This window comes from Erythrolamprus reginae, chromosome 3 (assembly GCF_031021105.1).
Source record: "Erythrolamprus reginae isolate rEryReg1 chromosome 3, rEryReg1.hap1, whole genome shotgun sequence".
Taxonomy (NCBI): domain Eukaryota; kingdom Metazoa; phylum Chordata; class Lepidosauria; order Squamata; family Dipsadidae; genus Erythrolamprus; species Erythrolamprus reginae.
This window is the reverse complement of record NC_091952.1, coordinates 59976262-59994767: the sequence shown is the minus strand read 5'-3', so window position 1 is coordinate 59994767 and position 18506 is coordinate 59976262. Positions and strand designations below refer to the sequence as shown.

General features: G+C 39.4%; 1 protein-coding gene across 8 annotated transcripts in view; it reads right to left on the bottom strand.

Annotated features, from left to right (window-relative positions):
* Positions 1 to 1059: 1059 nt before the first annotated feature.
* DYRK3 (dual specificity tyrosine phosphorylation regulated kinase 3) overlaps positions 1060 to 18506 on the bottom strand; it is a 36453-nt gene continuing 19006 nt past the window's right edge. Inside the window, exons 1-4 of one of the 8 annotated variants that reach the window (XM_070745551.1) lie at positions 11616 to 11854; positions 8034 to 8149; positions 4424 to 4518; positions 1060 to 3422 (exon numbers count right to left, since the gene is read on the bottom strand). In XM_070745551.1, the coding sequence (XP_070601652.1) occupies positions 1854 to 3401 (1548 nt within the window). In that variant the 5' untranslated portion in view covers positions 3402 to 3422; positions 4424 to 4518; positions 8034 to 8149; positions 11616 to 11854 and the 3' untranslated portion in view covers positions 1060 to 1853. Of the gene's footprint in view, positions 3423 to 4423; positions 4519 to 8033; positions 8150 to 10897; positions 11077 to 11615; positions 11948 to 18506 lie in introns of those variants that run through there. The other 7 variants (XM_070745552.1, XM_070745553.1, XM_070745549.1 and 4 more) reach the window with 7 other exon arrangements.

The window sequence follows — 18506 nt, the reverse complement described above, 5'->3', positions numbered from 1 at the left end:
ATGAAACCATGCACTTTAAAAATAAAAACAGTGTATCGTAATACACGACATTTCTCAGTAAGAGAAATACTTTTTTCCAAGCAAATTTTTTAAAAAAAACTATTTAAGTAGAGGGTTACTTTAAATTGTGCTATACAAATGAATTAGGAAATAAATCCCACTGAGGTCCCTGGACATATCTCTAGAATAATATGCACAATGCTTTATGCACTCAATGTCTGCTGCTGCAATAAAATATTTTTATTTGAATCACCTCGAGGATGTCGACAACCTAAAAAACCTCAACTGTGATCATTACTGTTAAGACGTAATTCTTAATTTCAAATAATGTTAAATGGCTATGCACAGTGAAGGGCTAATTTTTTTACTACCACACTGTGGGCAGGGCTTATGCAGGATGCCCTGTATTTTCTTTCAACATCTTTCAGTGCAAATTGGATGCTCTGGGGTGGAGTTCCTTTTTTGCTACCCCACTGCGTTTCCCCCCCCCCCTCCGGGCAGTAGCCCACCCCTGGCTATGCAGATGTAACAACCCAACTATCTGAAATAAAGAAATTAAGGTATTTATTTGGAAATTTAATAATTTATATGTAAATGCAATAGAGGTTTCTGGTTCAGAATAGTGAGCATCTATAAAATCTCCATTCTTGAGGACTCTTCACATTTTCTTACTTATGTAATAGTATTAACAGATGTACAGAAATTGCATTGCAATCTGAATAAACTGCTGATAGAATATCTAATTACCATTTGTGATGTTAATTCATGAGAGTAAACACAAAAACAAGAGGAAGCAAATTGATTTCTCAGTGATTAGCTGTCCTACAAATTATTAGCTACAACATAGAATGTACCCAATGTAGAAAATGGAATTTAAATAATAGTTTAACTGTTTAGTAAACATTCAATGCAAATGGCTACCATTAATAGTGATTCAATAAATTTGCACCATATAGCTAAACTGTACATTAGGTCTGAGTAGTATTGTTTTGTCCTTTGCTAAAGATCAAGTCTTCATAATCAAGATCCTGAATGGGAAAACCAAGAGGGAAGCTTATGTGTGCTAGTAAAAATAGTTTTATTTGCCAGTATCCAGATGCTGCCCGTTACATTTTTCTGTACAAAATATCTGAAGCACCCATCTTTTTTTGTATCTGAGATATGAAAACAGCATTTTGCTCAGTTCATCCTTTACTAAAATTAAAAGCAACTTATTTTAATACACAAGAAATATTTTTATCTCCATCTGTGATCAATTAATTCAATTTAAAATGTTGGAATGAAGAATTAAAAATATTAAAACGAGAGTCCATAAACTATTATCTTCATAGCTGTGGCTCACCACATATTTTTGCAAGGTGCTTGTCTGCAAGAAATTTGAAGGAGAGTTCACAAATTAATTTTGCATACTAAGAAATCTTGTAATTATATGTAGAAATTACTACAAAATAATTCCTAAACAACAAAAGTTAAGAACTTGTGCTTTTTGACCAGCGTTCTGTAAGGAATTTACTGTTAAGTGCAATTATCTCACATTGCACTCAATTTTCTGGTTACATGACTATCTGGATAAACATGTGATTTTGTGGTTTATTATAAAGTTGCTCCAAAAATGTTATAGATCATGTGACCTTACTGAATAAAACAAATGTATACAATAAGCATCCCATTCTAGCTGAAACAATTTGATTAAATAATTATAGCCCTTAAAATGCTTGTTTTCATTCAGTGTTTTTTTTTTAACAAGTTCAGCTTTCAATTATCTTTACCCCAGGCCCTACACTAATCTCTTTGTCGTTCAAAGAGATAATAACAAACACAGAATATGTACCCTGGGAATATGTAATTCTCTATTAGCTGACCAGTTTTGGTAGCACAGTACATAGAGGTATATTGGCATTTGAATCAGACATTAGATTAGCTCTCAGTTTGTTTGCTATCCCAACTGGGGGTAATCTGGAATTTATCCCTGGGAAAGCGTTTGTATAGTGTGCAATCCTTTTGCCTGAACTTTTATCCACGCTGGGAGGCTTAGGTACTCGTTTACAAATCCAAGGATGTCTTAAAGCTTGGCTAGGAGTCATCCTTGCAGAAGGATCCCAATTAAGAGATTCTTTTAAGAATTCTATAAACAAAGAGTCATCACAGCCTTTTAATGCTGTGATCCAGTCCTTGTTGCCTGGAGCACTGCGCATTTTACCCCTTCGAGATCTGCTACCATTAAGAATAACTTTCCCATCTGCTTGAGTTGTTACACTGCAATAGCGAGGATGACCTTTCGAATTGATGAAGTTTTTGGCTCGTTTGGATTGGTCTAGCAATTTCTGTGGAGGCATTCCAAGGAGCTCCATCATACAAGCTAGCTGATCACCCTCGTCTTCTCCTGGAAACAAAGGATAACCAGTCAGAAGTTCCACCAGAATACAGCCAAAACTCCACATATCTATGGGCATCCCATAGCGGCTTCCCAGGATAACTTCTGGGGCTCTGTAAAACCGAGATTGTATGTAAGTATAAACTCTTTGGTGCTCAAAACAACTAGATCCAAAATCAATTACTTTGATTCCACTCCGCCCTTGTTGTTTCAGAAGAATATTTTCAGGTTTTAAGTCACAATGTATAATTTTGTTTCTGAATAGCCCCTCCAGACATTGCAATATTGAGTGGGCAAATTTACGTACAAGCTGCACACTGAAGCCTTGAAACTTGTTTCTTTTGATCAGCTCATATAGATTCATGCTCAAGAGCTCAAAAGTCATACATATATGATTTCGAAAGGTAAAGCTTTCTAGCATGTGAATAACATTCATGCCGCCAGTTTTATCTTGCTTTTTGAGATGTTCCAAGATACGTATTTCTTCTGCTGCTTGCCGGTGAAACCGTTTCTCATTGCGCACCATCTTTAGAGCCAAATGTTGGTGGGTTTTGTGATCAAACACTTTAGCTACTTGGCCAAAGCTGCCTTTCCCAATTATTTTAATTACTTCATATCGGTACGCAAGATGGTCATGAGCTATATGAATATAGCTGCCTTGTTCATCATCATATCCAGCATTGTTTGGCGCACCACTAACTCCCTGCTTTTTCTTTGCATTTGGGCCGACAAAATAAATTTCAGGAAAATTAAATATTTCTTGTTGCTCAAAGGTTGTTAACTGCTGTTTATATTGCTTCAGTGCTTGTTCTGCAGACAGACAACCAGCTTTCTGTGCTTTTATTGAGCTGCCACTATTTTTGATGGTGCAGATACTATCAGAGCTTTTCTCTTTTACTGGAGTTGGAAATGATCTTTCAGATACATTTATTCCAGTGGACTGCAGAGTACTGCTTCTTCTATTTCCAGAGTCTTCAAATAATTGCTCAACTTTGACTTGGCTCCCAGTCAAAGGATGATCCTTCATTGTGAATGTGCTAGTAGTTACCTTTAAAAATGAAACAGAAAATCCTTAGAATTCACAAATTCACAAACAGCAACAGACATTTAACTTCAGAAGAAATATGTAGTAATAAATTAATGTTTACATAAATCTGATATAGTAAAAATTTGTATTAGCATGCCCTACAGTAGTTTTTCAACATCTACCGGTACTTTTCAGTCAGCAGAGCAACAAGTAATGAAAGTGTAGCTTGAAGCAACCTAGAACCTTCAAATTACGATTTTACTAGCTTAAAAACAGCAAAATGCAAACAAGATAAATAACCACAGATTATGAAATTCCAAAAGGATTAAGACAGAATTAGTAAATGATTTGTTTACCAAAAATTCCATATTGCTCTTAAATTAGTGCTTTCCCCCCTTCCTTTAACCTTTGATGAAGGCACGTTTGTAAGTTTTTTCTAGAATACTAACTTACTTTTGAGCCCTGCAAAGAGTTTTGTTCTGTGCACGAAGGAACTAATTATTTTTCCTACAAAACTGCAAATAAGAAAACATTAAAAATGATTTATCTTAATTTGAAACAACTGTAACTTTGGAGACTTATTTCAAATTCTATTTCAGTACAGTATCAGCAACGTGGGCAATAGACTTCCAAGCAATGCAATGAAGCAAAACAATGTCCTATCCTAAAAACTGGTGTAGAGTAGCTACCTTGTGAGTGTATTGAATTAATGAATGAGCCACTCTTACAAGATTTGATTAGGTCATCTTCATTTTGCAAAATACCTCGTTGAGTCCACAAGTCAGACTAGCATAAGTCTGACATACCTCATTGGTTTATACAAGGCACTATAATAAAGGTATGAAACAATTGTAACAACTGCTGAGACATCTTCTAGTTTAGACTTAAACTCCAAAAAAGAAAAAAGGAACTGACATTTGCAACTAAATAACAGCTTTTATATATGCTCTCTTCTTCCAAAGCAAATTTTTACTCCACCAAAACAGCAAATTAATAACACTTTTGAAAAACTATTTGTATACCTTTTTCAATGAAATGCCAAAACAGTTACGACATTGGTTCAGAAAATGAAGTTTCAGGACACCAAGATCTGTATTTTACTGCTTAACTGCTATATCTGTTTGGAAAATATAGACAGTGTATTTTGAGACATACAACTTTCTGAGAAGTAACAGAAAATATGATCCAGAGAATTAGCATGTTAACAGGTTCTTCAGTATCTATGGCTAAACTGAGCAGAAAGAAAGAGGAATGCTGTAAAATTGTGGATAAGATGGCCCCTTGCAGTATATTAATCCAATCCAATCAGCAATTCTTTATTAATTCCAAACAACCAGGTTTCAAAGATCTCTATTTTCAGAAACATTTGATCTCCTAATAGACAAAGAATCCTGGATGCTATTTTTTGCATTTTCCATATAAAAGTGGAGAAAAAAAAATAGAATAGCAATAGAGTCCAAACAGGAAATGAATCTGAATTGTAATTTTTTGCCACATGCAATACTTAGATAAAATATAAGTTAGAAAAAAGTTTGAAATTAAACGAGCAATATGGTTTTATTTACTTTACCAATATATTTATCTTTACTTTGAAGTAACACAGAATAATGAAAAAAGAATTGAAAGTGAAAGAAGATATTCTGTAACTGACTAAATATAAAATAATAGCAAAGTAGCCAGAAATTAACCCATACACTTTAGTTCTGCATGCGCATGAGACAGTAGGATGCCTTAGAATAAACTATTTTAGAAAGGAAATGAGAAGCATTTCTCACATCTGTTCTTTGGGTTGTGGGAAATTCAGCCTCTAAGCTATGCTTCATAGAAACTGTGTGCATAGCTTATCTTTTATAATAAAAAGCAAGTTTCTTTTTTCACATGCCAGACAAAAAGATAGTCAATTGCCAGAAAAAATATTTACTTAGTGTCTTGGAAATTCAAAAGACGTGACCAGAAAATGACAGGTAATTAGTTCTCCAATGGCTATGGAAGGCAGGAAGGCAGGCAGGTGCCACAAGAAGTGCTATGGAGGGCAGGTGAGCAACTTGCAACTCTTGCCAGCTTCCCCAATGCCTTTGCTTATGGAAAGCCAGCAAAGGTGGCCTCAAATGGTAATCATGGGACTGTGTAACATTGCAACTGTCATAATAGCAAGTCAGTTGTCAAGTGCTCAAATCACAATCACATGACTCTGGGGACATTGTGATGGCTGCAACTTTGAGGACAGGTTGTAAGTCATTCTCATTCAGCGCTGTTGTAACTGAACAGATGCTGAATGAATGGTTGCAGCCTGAGGACTACATGTCCAAACCCTTAGGACATGCCTATAAGCTTTTCATGATTTTTTTATTTATTAGACTTCTATGCTGCCCTTCTCAAAGTGACTCAGGGCGGCGTACAATATAACAAATACAAACAAATATATGTGTAGAAATCTAATCATTTTAAAAGAATTAGCAAAATTCTAAAAAAAACCATGCAGAGTCATCCACATTCATCCAATTCAATCATTCACATCGGCCAGAGACAGAGATAGGTCTTCAGAGCTTTACGAACGACCAGGAAGGAGGGGGCGGTATGTATCTTCAGAGGGAGTTTGTTCCAGAGGGCCAATCTATATGGATCTATATAGATATGCCTATCTATAGAGAAAACAAGTCCATGTACATGGTATGTATATGATAAGTGGCAAATCTCTTGGTGATGTTTTCTTTCTATGATACACATATTATGCACAAAACAACTTCAATACCCTTCACATCAGTATAAAATATCTGGATTATAAAGACTGAAGCATTCAGATTCAGTCCTCTTTATATCATCATATATCAATACTATGAGCACTATATTACAAGTTGTCAATAATGCAATAATTACTCTATGAAATGTCTAAGGGCTTCAACTGATTTGATCCAATTTATAAGATTTGACTCACTGTATTTGCTTTTGAATCTCTTTGCCAAATCCAAATATCATTTCCCCCCCATTAGCTATAAGCTTCCAAGAAGCAATTATGGCATGTATGAAAGTTGGAACTACAGGCCAACTTTTTCTTGCAATGATCGGTTATGCAACCAGGTTTGGTTTTTGCTTGAATATTTTTGTTGCTTGAAAGTATTTGCAGAACATCTTTACTGTTAAGACTGCCACAACTGGACATAATTGCTGCAATCTAATAAGTATTTTCTAACAAGCTAACAAGATATATAAGACATATATCATTTCTACAAAAATAATCAAAGTAACAGAAGACATTACTGTTTCCAAAAGAAACATTAGGAAATTCCTTTAAACCCCCCCCCCCCCCCCCAAGTAATTTCAGTCCTATAAACATTTAGCTAACTGACTGTAACTCCAAGAATATTGCCTATGGAACAGCCATAGATAGATACAAGATGATATCTAACTATAATGTAAACCCTTCTTTTCAGGAAAGAGATGCTCTCCTGGTGCTTGCTTTTTTTGCAAAAAAAAAATATTTACTGACATGTTTCTAATATATTTCACCATAAAAATAATATAATATTCAAAATGCAACTCAAATTTTCAATTTACCACTCAGGAAAAAAGCTACTCTTGCCACTTATGCCCTCACATTAAGTAAATAGAGTGGTTAAAATGATACAGGCATTTACAGTCCAACATAAAAACATTTATCCTGTAAATGATTAAAAAAATGGAAGCCACATGGCTTTCTCTTTGTCAATGAATGTACAAGCAATAAAGAGGCAAGTATATAGTTTTACATTGCTCTGGTACAATGAGAATGAGGATTGTGACATCTCTTAATTCAGACCATTTTATTATTTCTGTTATTCTCTTATCTACATATGCCTATTGTTATCACCAGTCGATTTCCATTATGAAGAATGTTAACCATTATGCTACTAAGTGTGGAGGGGTGGCACTAAGGAAAGCAGAACAAAAGCTGGATGAGTTCCGGAAAATCTATTTGCTAGGCTGTATACTATTTAATATTTATGAAAACAAGAAATCTCCACAAATATATTATTGTAAGCTTTCCCATGTTGTTGTTATTAAAGATCCTAATTTAGGGTCAATGGTTATCTGAAGCAGTTGCTAAGTGAAACCATGACTGTGTTTATAAGTTACTTTGCAACCAATCCTAGCATTTATGACCTTTGTAAGTCTGTATTGCAAAGGAAAGCTGAAATTTCAACTTTCCTTTGCTTTACAGAACTACAACGGTCATAAATTGGTTTCAAAGTTACTTTTTAATCATCATTAACTGCAAATGGTTGCTCTATGAGGCAATTGCTAAATGATAATTACTTGTAATCATCCTGAATGGTTGGAAAAGATAGTACAGACACAATATGTAACTACCACCTTCTATTGATATAGATGTACTTGTTAGGGTTATGCAGTGTTTCAGACTGTATTTGGAAGAAGTTCCTTAATGTACAAGATTAAATGCAGCAAGTCTGTGCAGCTTGTTAAAGCAGCCATGAGATCCTGGAAACAAATGTAGCTACACATAGATGCCACATTTGCACAATAAAACAGCTTTTTTGAATCAAGTCAGAAGTACTGCATAAGCTGGTTTTTTAAAGCATCTAGTTTGTGTTGTCCCAGCAGTAACAAAATTCAACAAATAGGAAAATTACTTACATTAGATCTCCCTAGTGAAGGAAAACCAGAAGGGGTGCATTCTTCATTTGTAGGTTCTGGAAGTCTAATCTGATCTATTCTCATGTAAGAGTCATATAAGCCATCTCCAAACCTGGCTGGAAATAACAAAATGATCAGTAAAAATGAACACAAATTCTTACAAGCATTATTTTAAATTACAGTAATAATTCTAAACTCTTATTGGAATCCTTCAACAAACCCAAGTCCAAAGGATGTGGCTGCAGATAATTAGAAGCACAGCATTTGATTCCCCCGCCCTTTTTTTCAAGGGGAAAAACTATAATAGGCATTGAGCATTTACAATTCATTTTTGTTTGTTTGTGTAATAACAAGGGACAGGAATATTAGTATGTAGCAGATTTTCACCTTTGCCTAATCTATCCTGCCACACTCATTTTTTGGAAATGCCACTCTGGACTGCTTTAGAAGCCAGCAACAGAAACTGTCCAATATCAATTATTTTCTCTGTCTTGGGAAGAAAAAATCAACAACTCTTGTAGACTATTGCAATGTTCCCAGGTAATATAGCATTGCACCATTAAATTGCACAGAATACCACAACCACTATTTATTTATGAGCACTTAGAATCATGAGTTAGTTATCAATTTTAAAAATCCATCTCAGCAATATCTGCTAAAGAAAAAATGTGGGTGATAAGATGTTGCATCTATGATTTGAAATTGGATTTCTTTGAAAGTAAAGTAAGCTGTAACTGTCTTCAGCAATCATGAATCAGTAGACTACATTTAGGAAAAATTACAGCTTCAAAAATACAGTTTGAAATTCAATACATGTAATGCTAACCCCCTAAAATAATAGACTTACTGGAATTTAATACAGTAAGTATGTGCCTCACATAATTATTCATCCAGTTATAATTCTGCATAGGCTTGCCTACAAGTAATTCTTCTAGAAAATAGTTGTAAAATATCTATGGCTTGATAGTCTTTTATTTCCCCTGTAATAAAAATAGCTTGCCTTTAACATTAGCCAAGTGGGAACATGAAGGATATTGTTTTGGCTATATTTATAATTTGCCTAAATTCATCTGGCTGAGACAAAGAACACTGAACCAGAAAGCAAAGTTCTTATGTTCCCATCATTTGCTTCAATGTAATAATTTACTTATTTATTAGATTTATAACCCGCCCAATTCCCGAAGGACTCTGGGAGGTGCCCAACAATCAAGACAATGTAAAAGCAACTAAAACCCCTAAAAATAAAACCATCAATTTCTTCTTGGCTGGAGCTAGATAGTATTGCTCAATGGCTCCAGGCCTGCCAGCAGAGACAGGTTTTCATGACTTTTCGGAAGGCCAGGAGGGTGGGGGCAGTCCAGATCTCTGGGGGCAGCTGGTTCCAGAGAGCCAGAGCCACCACAGAGAAGACCCTCCCATGCAGCCCCATCAACCGACACAGCATAGCCGACGGGACCCGGAGGAGGCCAACCCTGTGGGTCCTAATCAGTCATTGGGAGGTAAGCAGCAAAAGATGGTCCTGTAAATAGTCTGGCTTTAACCAATGTAGGGCTTTATAATCTACTGAACAGTACCATTATTTTGCCTTGTTCTGATTTGTTGAGTAATGCTCAACAAGTAATGCCCCAACCAAGGCCAAAATTTTCTCTCCATGATTTCACTTATTTACACATGTTTGTAGTGCAAACAGACTTGGGCAGAAATTAACAAAGGTTGCATTTTGTTCCTGAAATTGCTGTTTTAAAAGAGTTCTATTAAGTATTCCAAAATTTTACCACTGTCTCTAACATGAAAAAGGAAGAGTTCCTGAGGTTCCTCTTGCTTAATCACAATTAAAAAAAACTTGGATCACAAAGAAGCAAATAAACATTTATGGTAATGACTGCTGACTGGAAGGAATGCTCCTTGCTTTCCAGTTAACAGCTTAAAAAAAACACAGGGATCAGCTTAAGTTATTACCAAAGGAAAAATCTTTACAAATTTTCCCTATGCATAATTTGGCAGCAAGTTGAAATAATCTGGCCTGCTTCTCTGAAGTCACAGCGTACACCGAATATTTCTAGTAACCAAGACCATTTTGGCTCCAACAGTTACTGTACTTCATCTCTACCGTTAGACACGTGAAGTGTAAAAAAAGTGAAAAGAAAAAAGAAAGCAAGTGTTACAAAATCCCAAAACAATTTAAAAAACCCTACTAGTTATGAGGTGACTTAGGATGGAACACTCTGGGAAAGGCAAAAGAGGGTTGAAGAGAAAGTAGAGAGGGAGGAAGAGAAGGCGAGAGATAGAGTGAGGGAAAAGTAGTTAGCAGGAAGAGATAGGGAGGGAGAGGAAGAAAGAGAGAAAGAAGAAGAGGGGCAGATTGGGGTTGGATAAGAAGGTGGAATAAGATATGGAATTTTGAACAATGGATAAAAATGTGTAATTATGTATGTTGGCTGTAATATTGAAAGGGGTGTGTGTGTGTGTACATATACTTATGTATACTTATATTCCAATATTACATATATACACTGCTCAAAAAATTAAAGGGAACACTTAAACAACACAATATAACTCCAAGTAAAATCAAACCTCTGTGAAATCAAACTGTCCACTTTTGAAGCAACACTGATTGACAATCAATTTCTAATTTGTATGTGAGAAAATGGGGGGGGGGAATTAAATTTTTTTTAAAGTCCCTACGTTTTTATTTACTAAAGGAGCACCAACTCCTCCCAATTGAGGCTCCATTGCAAGGGGGGGGCTTGGGGGGGGGATAAGTTTCCCATCGATCTCTGAGGGCTAAAAAACGAACTTCTCTGGTCTACATTTTTGGCCCATTACCATTATCCCCAATTTTTTAAAAATAAAATATACAGTACAGCGAAGCTGCCGGGCTGTGCCGTGAAGTCCCCTGTGCCATCCTCCCGCCGGTGGCGGCCGTTTTTTCATTCCACGTGGCCCCGCCGCCTCCATACAAAAGTTCCAGCCCTGCCTGAGTAGAAGGACACGCGCGGGCCGTAGTCCTTGGCTCCTCTTCCTCCCACACCGAGGGGCTGGGTGACCCCCCCCCCCCATCCTTTTAACCCCTACATCCGACGGTTCCCTCAAACCCGCTTCCCGTTCGCAGACGGCCGCCTGGGCTGAGCAGGCTGGCCAAGGACGGGGCAGGAACCGGTTTGGCTGTGAAGGAAACAAGGGCTCCCTCGGTGCTGCCGTCTGAGCTCGGGTTGACTTTTCTTGCGGGCGTTTTTCGTGGCTGTTTCATGACTCAGGAAGGAAACAGCCCCCAGCAGATTTGGGGGCGGGGGGGGAGGCAGAGACGACGACGACGACGACTCTTTTTCCAAGGCCCCCCCTCCCTTCTCCTCCGCGGCGCCAACGATCTTCCACCCCACACCCCGCCGCATAAAATACACTCTCTATAAAAAAAAGGCCTCGCCTTTGCAAAGACACGCAAACGGCTGGAAAGCAGGAAGCCAGACAGTCCACCTCCCCCCCCCCCGCGCCCCAAAGCCCAGCCACGGAAAGCCCGAAAGGGGATCCAAGGAGAAAGACCCGAGGAGCCCCCTTTAAGCTTCCCCCCCCCCCCCAGTATACCTGCCGAATGGGGACCTTCCGACTTTCTGCTCAGCAGCATCATAACCAGCGGGATACCGAGGGGAAAGCCCGCGGGCCGTACGCCCCATCACCGTCTCCAAGGCCTGCCCGGTCTCCCCCACACACACACTCCAGATTTCTCCCCCCGCCCCCGCCTTCGGGGCCTTGCCCGCCGCTCGCTCTCAGTATCGGAGGTTGTAGTCGAGCAGCAGGCAGAGGGACGAGGTCGAGTCGAAAGCGCGGTTGCTAAGGGAACGGGTGCTTGGGTCGTTGTGCGCTTGCGCGGTGGGGGAGGGGCCGAAGCGTGCTGAACGTTCTTCCCCCCCCTCCCCGCCCTCCAGGCGTTTCTTCAGCGAGCGAAGTGTGAAACGTGCTTGAGCCGAGCAACTTTATGCCGCGCGCATGCGCATAGCGGGAATCTATTTATTTTCCAAACTCCCAAATCTTTACCTTTTTAGACTATCCACCGTTGACCTCACCCGATTCCTAAGAGGTCAGTCAGGGGCGTACATAAGTGCACCAGCATGCCTACCGTCCCTGTCCTAATGTTTCCCTCTTATTAGTACCCATCTCAGCGTTATATCTATGTATACCATCAATATGTACTTGACAATACAGTATAATAAACAAACAAAAACAAACAAAAAAACCCCAACAACTTAATATGGAGTTCACTTTTTGAATAATGAGACCTCTATATGGGATGGGCATGAGGATTTTAGAGATGCTTAGGTGGGGCATGGGCAAAAAAAAAAGGCTGGGAACCACTGCTCTAGAGAAAGCCCATCGAAATAAATCAGCATTAACTTCATAAAAGACGAGGGACGTGTATGTGAGCTGTGCTTCAGAGCACTCGTGTACTTCATCTGTTGCAAATTGGCAGTTTCTTTAGGATTCCACAAAACTCTTGCCTTTGTGGAACAGCCAAATTCTGCTACTGCACTCTGGAAAAAAATATCATAGAAACCTAAATGCTAATGATTTTTTTTTTAAAAAAACCCATTGCTTTTGTATAAGGAAATGCTTGAGAAAGTGAGGGTGGAGAGACATTGAAAAATGACATCTCACAAGAAAATGGAATTGGATGGATTTAAAAAAAAGGGTAGTAACTTCCATTAAGCCATTTTCACCATTTCCCCAGGTTTTCAGCAATTATACTTTCACTCTTTCCCTTAAAACAAGAGTGAGCAAATTAGGTTGAATTCCACTTCCCATTAGCTCTCTCCAGTGTGACCAAAAATATTGTACTTCATGATAATTATTGAAGTTTAGCAATCCTTGGGATTGTTGCCTTAAAAGGCCTGGGGTGGTTAAATGTTTCTGTTCTGATGGACAACATCCTCAAAAGGCTGAGAAATCACAAGAAACCAAGGCCATATCTCCAAACTGTCTTCAGTTTTCCTTTCATGCCCGAACTCCTTATATTTTTGTGATAAACATTGCCATGGTGGGATAAGTTTGTCTGGTTAATTTTATTTAGTACCTTGCTTGCCCTGTTTGATGGCCAGAAAATATGAGAATATGATATAAGAATATGATATATATGAGAATGAATATGAGAATATAATGAAAAGTTCGGAAACCAACCTACAAGCTAGGAGAATCTCTACAAACTCAATGATATATTTTGGAATATATAGATATGTTAATAAGGATATAATCATCTGGCATAATTTTGGTTTGATGTACAAGCTGCAGCTCTAAATTATGTTTAGAATAATTTGACAAGGTACTTCTTGTGACATAAGGGGTATCTGTACTTATTGTGTGTATGAATAATATAGCTTGACCTGAGTTAGGTTATGGCCTTTTTCGCGCTATCCCTATAGCCAAAATTGACAACTAAGTAAATCCAGTGGTTCATTTTTTCACTTATACTTTTAACACATTTAGGGCTACATTTTTAAACTTCTAATAAATTAAAGACAACACTGGCTTTAAGTGCCAAACTATTCTGACCCTGATAATAATCCCAAGTCTCTTGCAACAGACACAGACCAAAAATGATCTTGAAGAAAAGAAATGAGGTCCTTGGCTTCCAGACATTTGCCCTTCCTTGTTCTGGACCTAGGATAGAAGGACTGGAATGTGTTGATGGGTTTCTGGATGCTTTAAATTTAATTAGCAAGGAGATTAATCATCAAATTCATAAATAACAAAACCATCAAAAGAACCATTTTTTAAACAAGAATACTGAACATAGAACATATGCAGAAAATGTAGGACTCAGATTTTAAATTTGTCCTTTAAATCTAGGCAAAGAGGCAGTCTGTTTCCTGAGTAATGAGCAATGTACGTATGCACATGGCAAGCTATTGTTTTGAATTTAAACAAAGAGCCTTGGCCCCTTCTGTCTGCCATTTCCACATTTAGACTCTACTGATTAACAGGCTATAAATAACAATTTGGTTATTTCTGTCAGTAAAACTATATATAGTCTTATATAGGAAGCAAGATTTTAATGCTCCAAACACTCTGTCAACAAAAAGAATCTTCACTTGTGATGCTTATTTATAATAAAAACTTAAAATTCTGTGAAATACTATTTATTTAGAGTGTTTTTGTATTAAACTGTTTTATACAGTTGTCTTTTCCATTAGGAAATTGGTTGTGCCTTAAGGGCATATTAACAGTTGTGTTCTTTAGAGCCATCTGGTGCTATTAACAAGTATTACATAATGCATATGCTATTTTACAAAATATTATTTTTCTAAAGGATCCTCATTCTGCAGATCCTTAGTTATGGAATTTCTTGAAGCATTGATATTACTGAATTCCAGTACTTTTATGTTTTATAATCTCATAAGAAACTATACTGGACATAACAGTGTTATAGGATTATTTACTGACCCTACAATATGTAAGTCATGTCTAATGTTTTTGTCTTAATTGTTTTCATATTTGCTAATTGAGAATGTAATTGTGATGTACTTTTTAACACTTTTACTATAGGCTAAATGAGTACATGTTTTTCTTTATCTAATGCTGTATCCAATTTTCTTTGCTTCTACGCTGGGGAGTTTAATTGCATTCTAATGCGCATTGTAGAAAAGACTCTGCTGGTTTGAAAATCTTTGCTGCTGAATTAATGCTTAAGTATCTCCTAAGTGCCATAGAATTTCTCCAAATGTAATTAACTCCACTTAAAGAGTAACTTTCTGTGACTTTCAAATAGTACTTCTTACTTTGCAGTGATAACAACTCCTTTTTAAAAATGAACTTTTATGACTCCCTGCAGGGAAGGAATTACGAATGTGGCGAAAGTGATTGTTATTATCCTGATCAAGTTCTCTATTCCCTTTCTAGAATTAAAAGCATTATGGTTTTTGGAAGATTTTTTTTTCTTGGAGGCATGCTTATAGTATAAAGTGAGTTTCTTAAATAATGTGAATTACTCATTAATTACTTTAGTCCATCTCTTTTTAAATGCTTTGCTTGATTCAGGAGCCAGAGCACAAAAATTATTTGTTATTATTAATTTATTTGCCTGATAAATATAAAAATTAACGTAACTTTATTTAGGGAAAGGAATAGTTAAAACATAACAAAAATAAGGGAGCATACATACATGCATAAATTATGGAGAGTTTATATGGAGCCAGGTTACCTATGGAACCATCATTGCCCATTACATCAGCTCATCCCACCCAGTCAGGCAGGGAAGATATGTTGCAGGTGCCATCAGTTAAACAATTCTGACTGTTGGGGTGCAAGAAGAGAACTTTATCTGGCATTGTCCCCATTCTTTGGAACATTCTCTTCTGCCACAGAGGTGAGGTAGTCTCCCATTCTTGTAACCTTTTGGAAAGGTTTGAAAACATGCCTCTGCTGTTTTGCTTGAGGCACACACAACAGCACACAGTTGTGGGGCTGGCTAGTGTTTAGAAGGCCCTTTCCCCATCTATTATTTCACATTAATGTTCAATTCTAACCATCTTTGCCTGTTTTAAAATTTTACATGCATTTTTTATCTTTTAATATTTTATTTGTAGGCTGCCCAGAGTTTCTGTGAGGGAGTTACATGGTTTCTAAATGCGATAGTTCTCCCCCCCCCCCCCCCCGAATGTTCATTTATCTGTGTTCTCCGTTTTAATTCCATTCAATGTCTAATTCTCAGAGACTGTCTGCATAATTCCCTGCAGTTTGACAAGGTTTTTCAGAAATGGTTTGCCATTCACTCCTTCCTAGACTGAGAGAAAGTGACTCGCCCAAAGTCACCCAGCTGACTTCATGCCCTCAGTGATTAGAACTCACGGTCTCCGGATTTTTAGCCTGAGCCATGACTCCAAACTGATTCTCACATACTATTTGGACAGATGGTTCAACACATTTCACTGACATTCTGGAGATCTAAATTTCTGATGTACAAGGATACAAATAATATTTGGTCTGTAAGCCAGTTTGGTGTAATGATTTCTAGCAGATTAGAAATTGGGAGGTCATGAGTTCAAGCCCTGCCTTAGCCATAAAAGCCAGCTAGGTCACTTTGGGACAGTCACTCTCTTTCAACATAATCCATCTCAGTGTTGCTGTTGTGAGGGAAATAGGAGGAGGAGGTGGTAGGAGTATTATGTTTTGCCACCTTGAGTTGTTTGTAAAAATAATAAAAGCAGGATATAAATATATCTTTATATATATAATATTATATAGCTAATACATTATTATATCATTATACATTATATTGGTTATAAGAAATGTATTTATATATTAATTGTATTCTCTTCACAACAATGTGAAATACATACATACATACATACATACATACATACATACATACATACATACAACCAGTAAATATAGTGTGTGTGTGAGAGAGATATTTTTTTTTTTGGTGAGTCACCCTAGTATACCAATATGGAAGGGAGCATATGGCTTCTTTTTTGCCTCTGGGCCCCACCTGGGACCATATTCCAAGGCAAGTAGAAGTATATTCTTCTATACTAGTCTCCCTTCCTTTTCATTATCAGAAAAAAATATGTTACAGTGTGTAAGTGTGTGTGTGTATGTGTGTGTGTGTGTAACATATACTGCTCCAAAAAATAAAGGGAACACTTAAACAACACAATATAACTCCAAGTAAATCAAACTTCTGTGAAATCAAACTGTCCACTTAGGACCACCGTTCCCTGTAAGCTGCACACGTGAGCGCGTGCGCGCTCCAAAATACCCCCCCCCGCGCACCCTTTTCCTCGGCCGCGCACTCCCCATCCCCCTGCCAGCCCGCGGGGGGGCGGGGGGGAGGCGCGGGCAGTAGAAGGGAGCCGCGACCATACCTGCCTCTCCATGGTGCCTCCGGCCCACTTGCGCTCCAGGCCTCTCGGCCCTGCCCCCCACCCGCCCGGCCTCTCTTTCTCCTCCGCTGCAAGAGAGGGGGGGGAGGCATTCTCCGGAGGCTGGCGGGCGCGCGGGCCGGCGCGCGCTGTTCCCATCTCCCTGCCTGCGCGCCCGCCCGGAACATTCAAAGTAAGAGCGAAGGGTTTTCTTATTTTGAATGTTCCGGGCGGGTGGGCTGGCAGGGAGATTTGGGGAGCGTGCGCCGGCTGCCCCCCGAACACCTGGCTGCCGGGCCGCCCGCTCACCGCCCGCTCGCCGCCCACTCGCCTGCTGTTCACCACTCGCCACCCGCGGCGAGCGGGCTCCAAAAGTCGGCTGGGATACCGGGAGGCGGAGCGTGGCCGGGCGCCATGTCTTCACCTCCGCGCACTGCCTCCGCCCGGCCGAAAACAAAACGGCTCCAAAAGTCGGCCGGGCTCCCGGAAGGCGGTGCGCGGCTACTTCCTCTTCGCTGCAGAGCCGCACGGAGGCGAAGACATGGTGCCCGGCCACACTCTGCCTCCCAGGAGCCCGGCCGACTTTTGGAGCCGTTTTGTTTTCAGCCGGGCGGAGGCGGCACGCGGAGGCGAAGACAGGGTGCCCGGCCACGCTCCATCTCCCGGGAGCCCAGCTGAAAACAAAACGGCTCCAAAAGTCGGCTGGGCTCCCGGAAGACGGAGCTTGGCCAGGCGCCGTGTCTTCGCCTCCGCGCGCCGCCTCCGCCCGGCCGAAAACAAAACGGCTCCAAAAGTCAGCCGGGCTCCCGGGAGGCGGTGCGGTGCTGCTTCCTCTTTGCTGCAGAGCCGCCGGGCAGAGGCGAAGACAACGGCGCCCTCCACTCTATCTCCATCTCTGTCTCTCTTTTTCTCTCTGCTGCCGGCGTGGTGAACGAGAGAGAAAGAGAGAGAGAGAAAGGAGGGGAGAGAGAATGAGAAAGAAAGCGAGAAAGAAAGCAAGAAAGGGGGGAAGGAGGGTGAGGGGAAGACATAGAGGGAGGGAAGGAGGGAGAGAGAAAGAGCAAAAAAGAGAGGAAGGAAGGAAGAGAGAAAGGAAGAGGGATGGAGAGAGAGAGGGATTGAAAGATGAAGGAAGGGAGAGAGAAGGGGAGAGAGATAGAAAGGAGGGAGAAGGGGGTAGTTAGGGAGAGGGAAAAAGAAGGGCTTGGAGAAAGGCAGGGGGAAAGAAAGATAGAAAGGAAAGAGGGAGGGAGAGATAGAAAGGAAAGAGGGAGAAAGGAAAGAGGGAGGGAGGAAAGAGGGAGGGAGAGATAGAAAGGAAAGTGGGAGGGAGGAAAGAGGAAGACATAGAAAGGATAGAATTATGGATGCAAGAACTTGCTCATGTGTGATAGCGCACGCCCACACTTACTTACTTACTTACTTACTTACTTACTTACTTACTTACTTACTTACTTACTTACTTTATTCATTCATTCATTCATTCATTCATTCATTCATTCATTCATTCATTCATTCATTTATTCTTATATGCTGCCCAGTGCCAAAGGGACTGCCGCTCAGACACTATACTTTTCCGCTCACCCCGAAAAAAATTTAGAGGGAATACTGCTTAGGACAA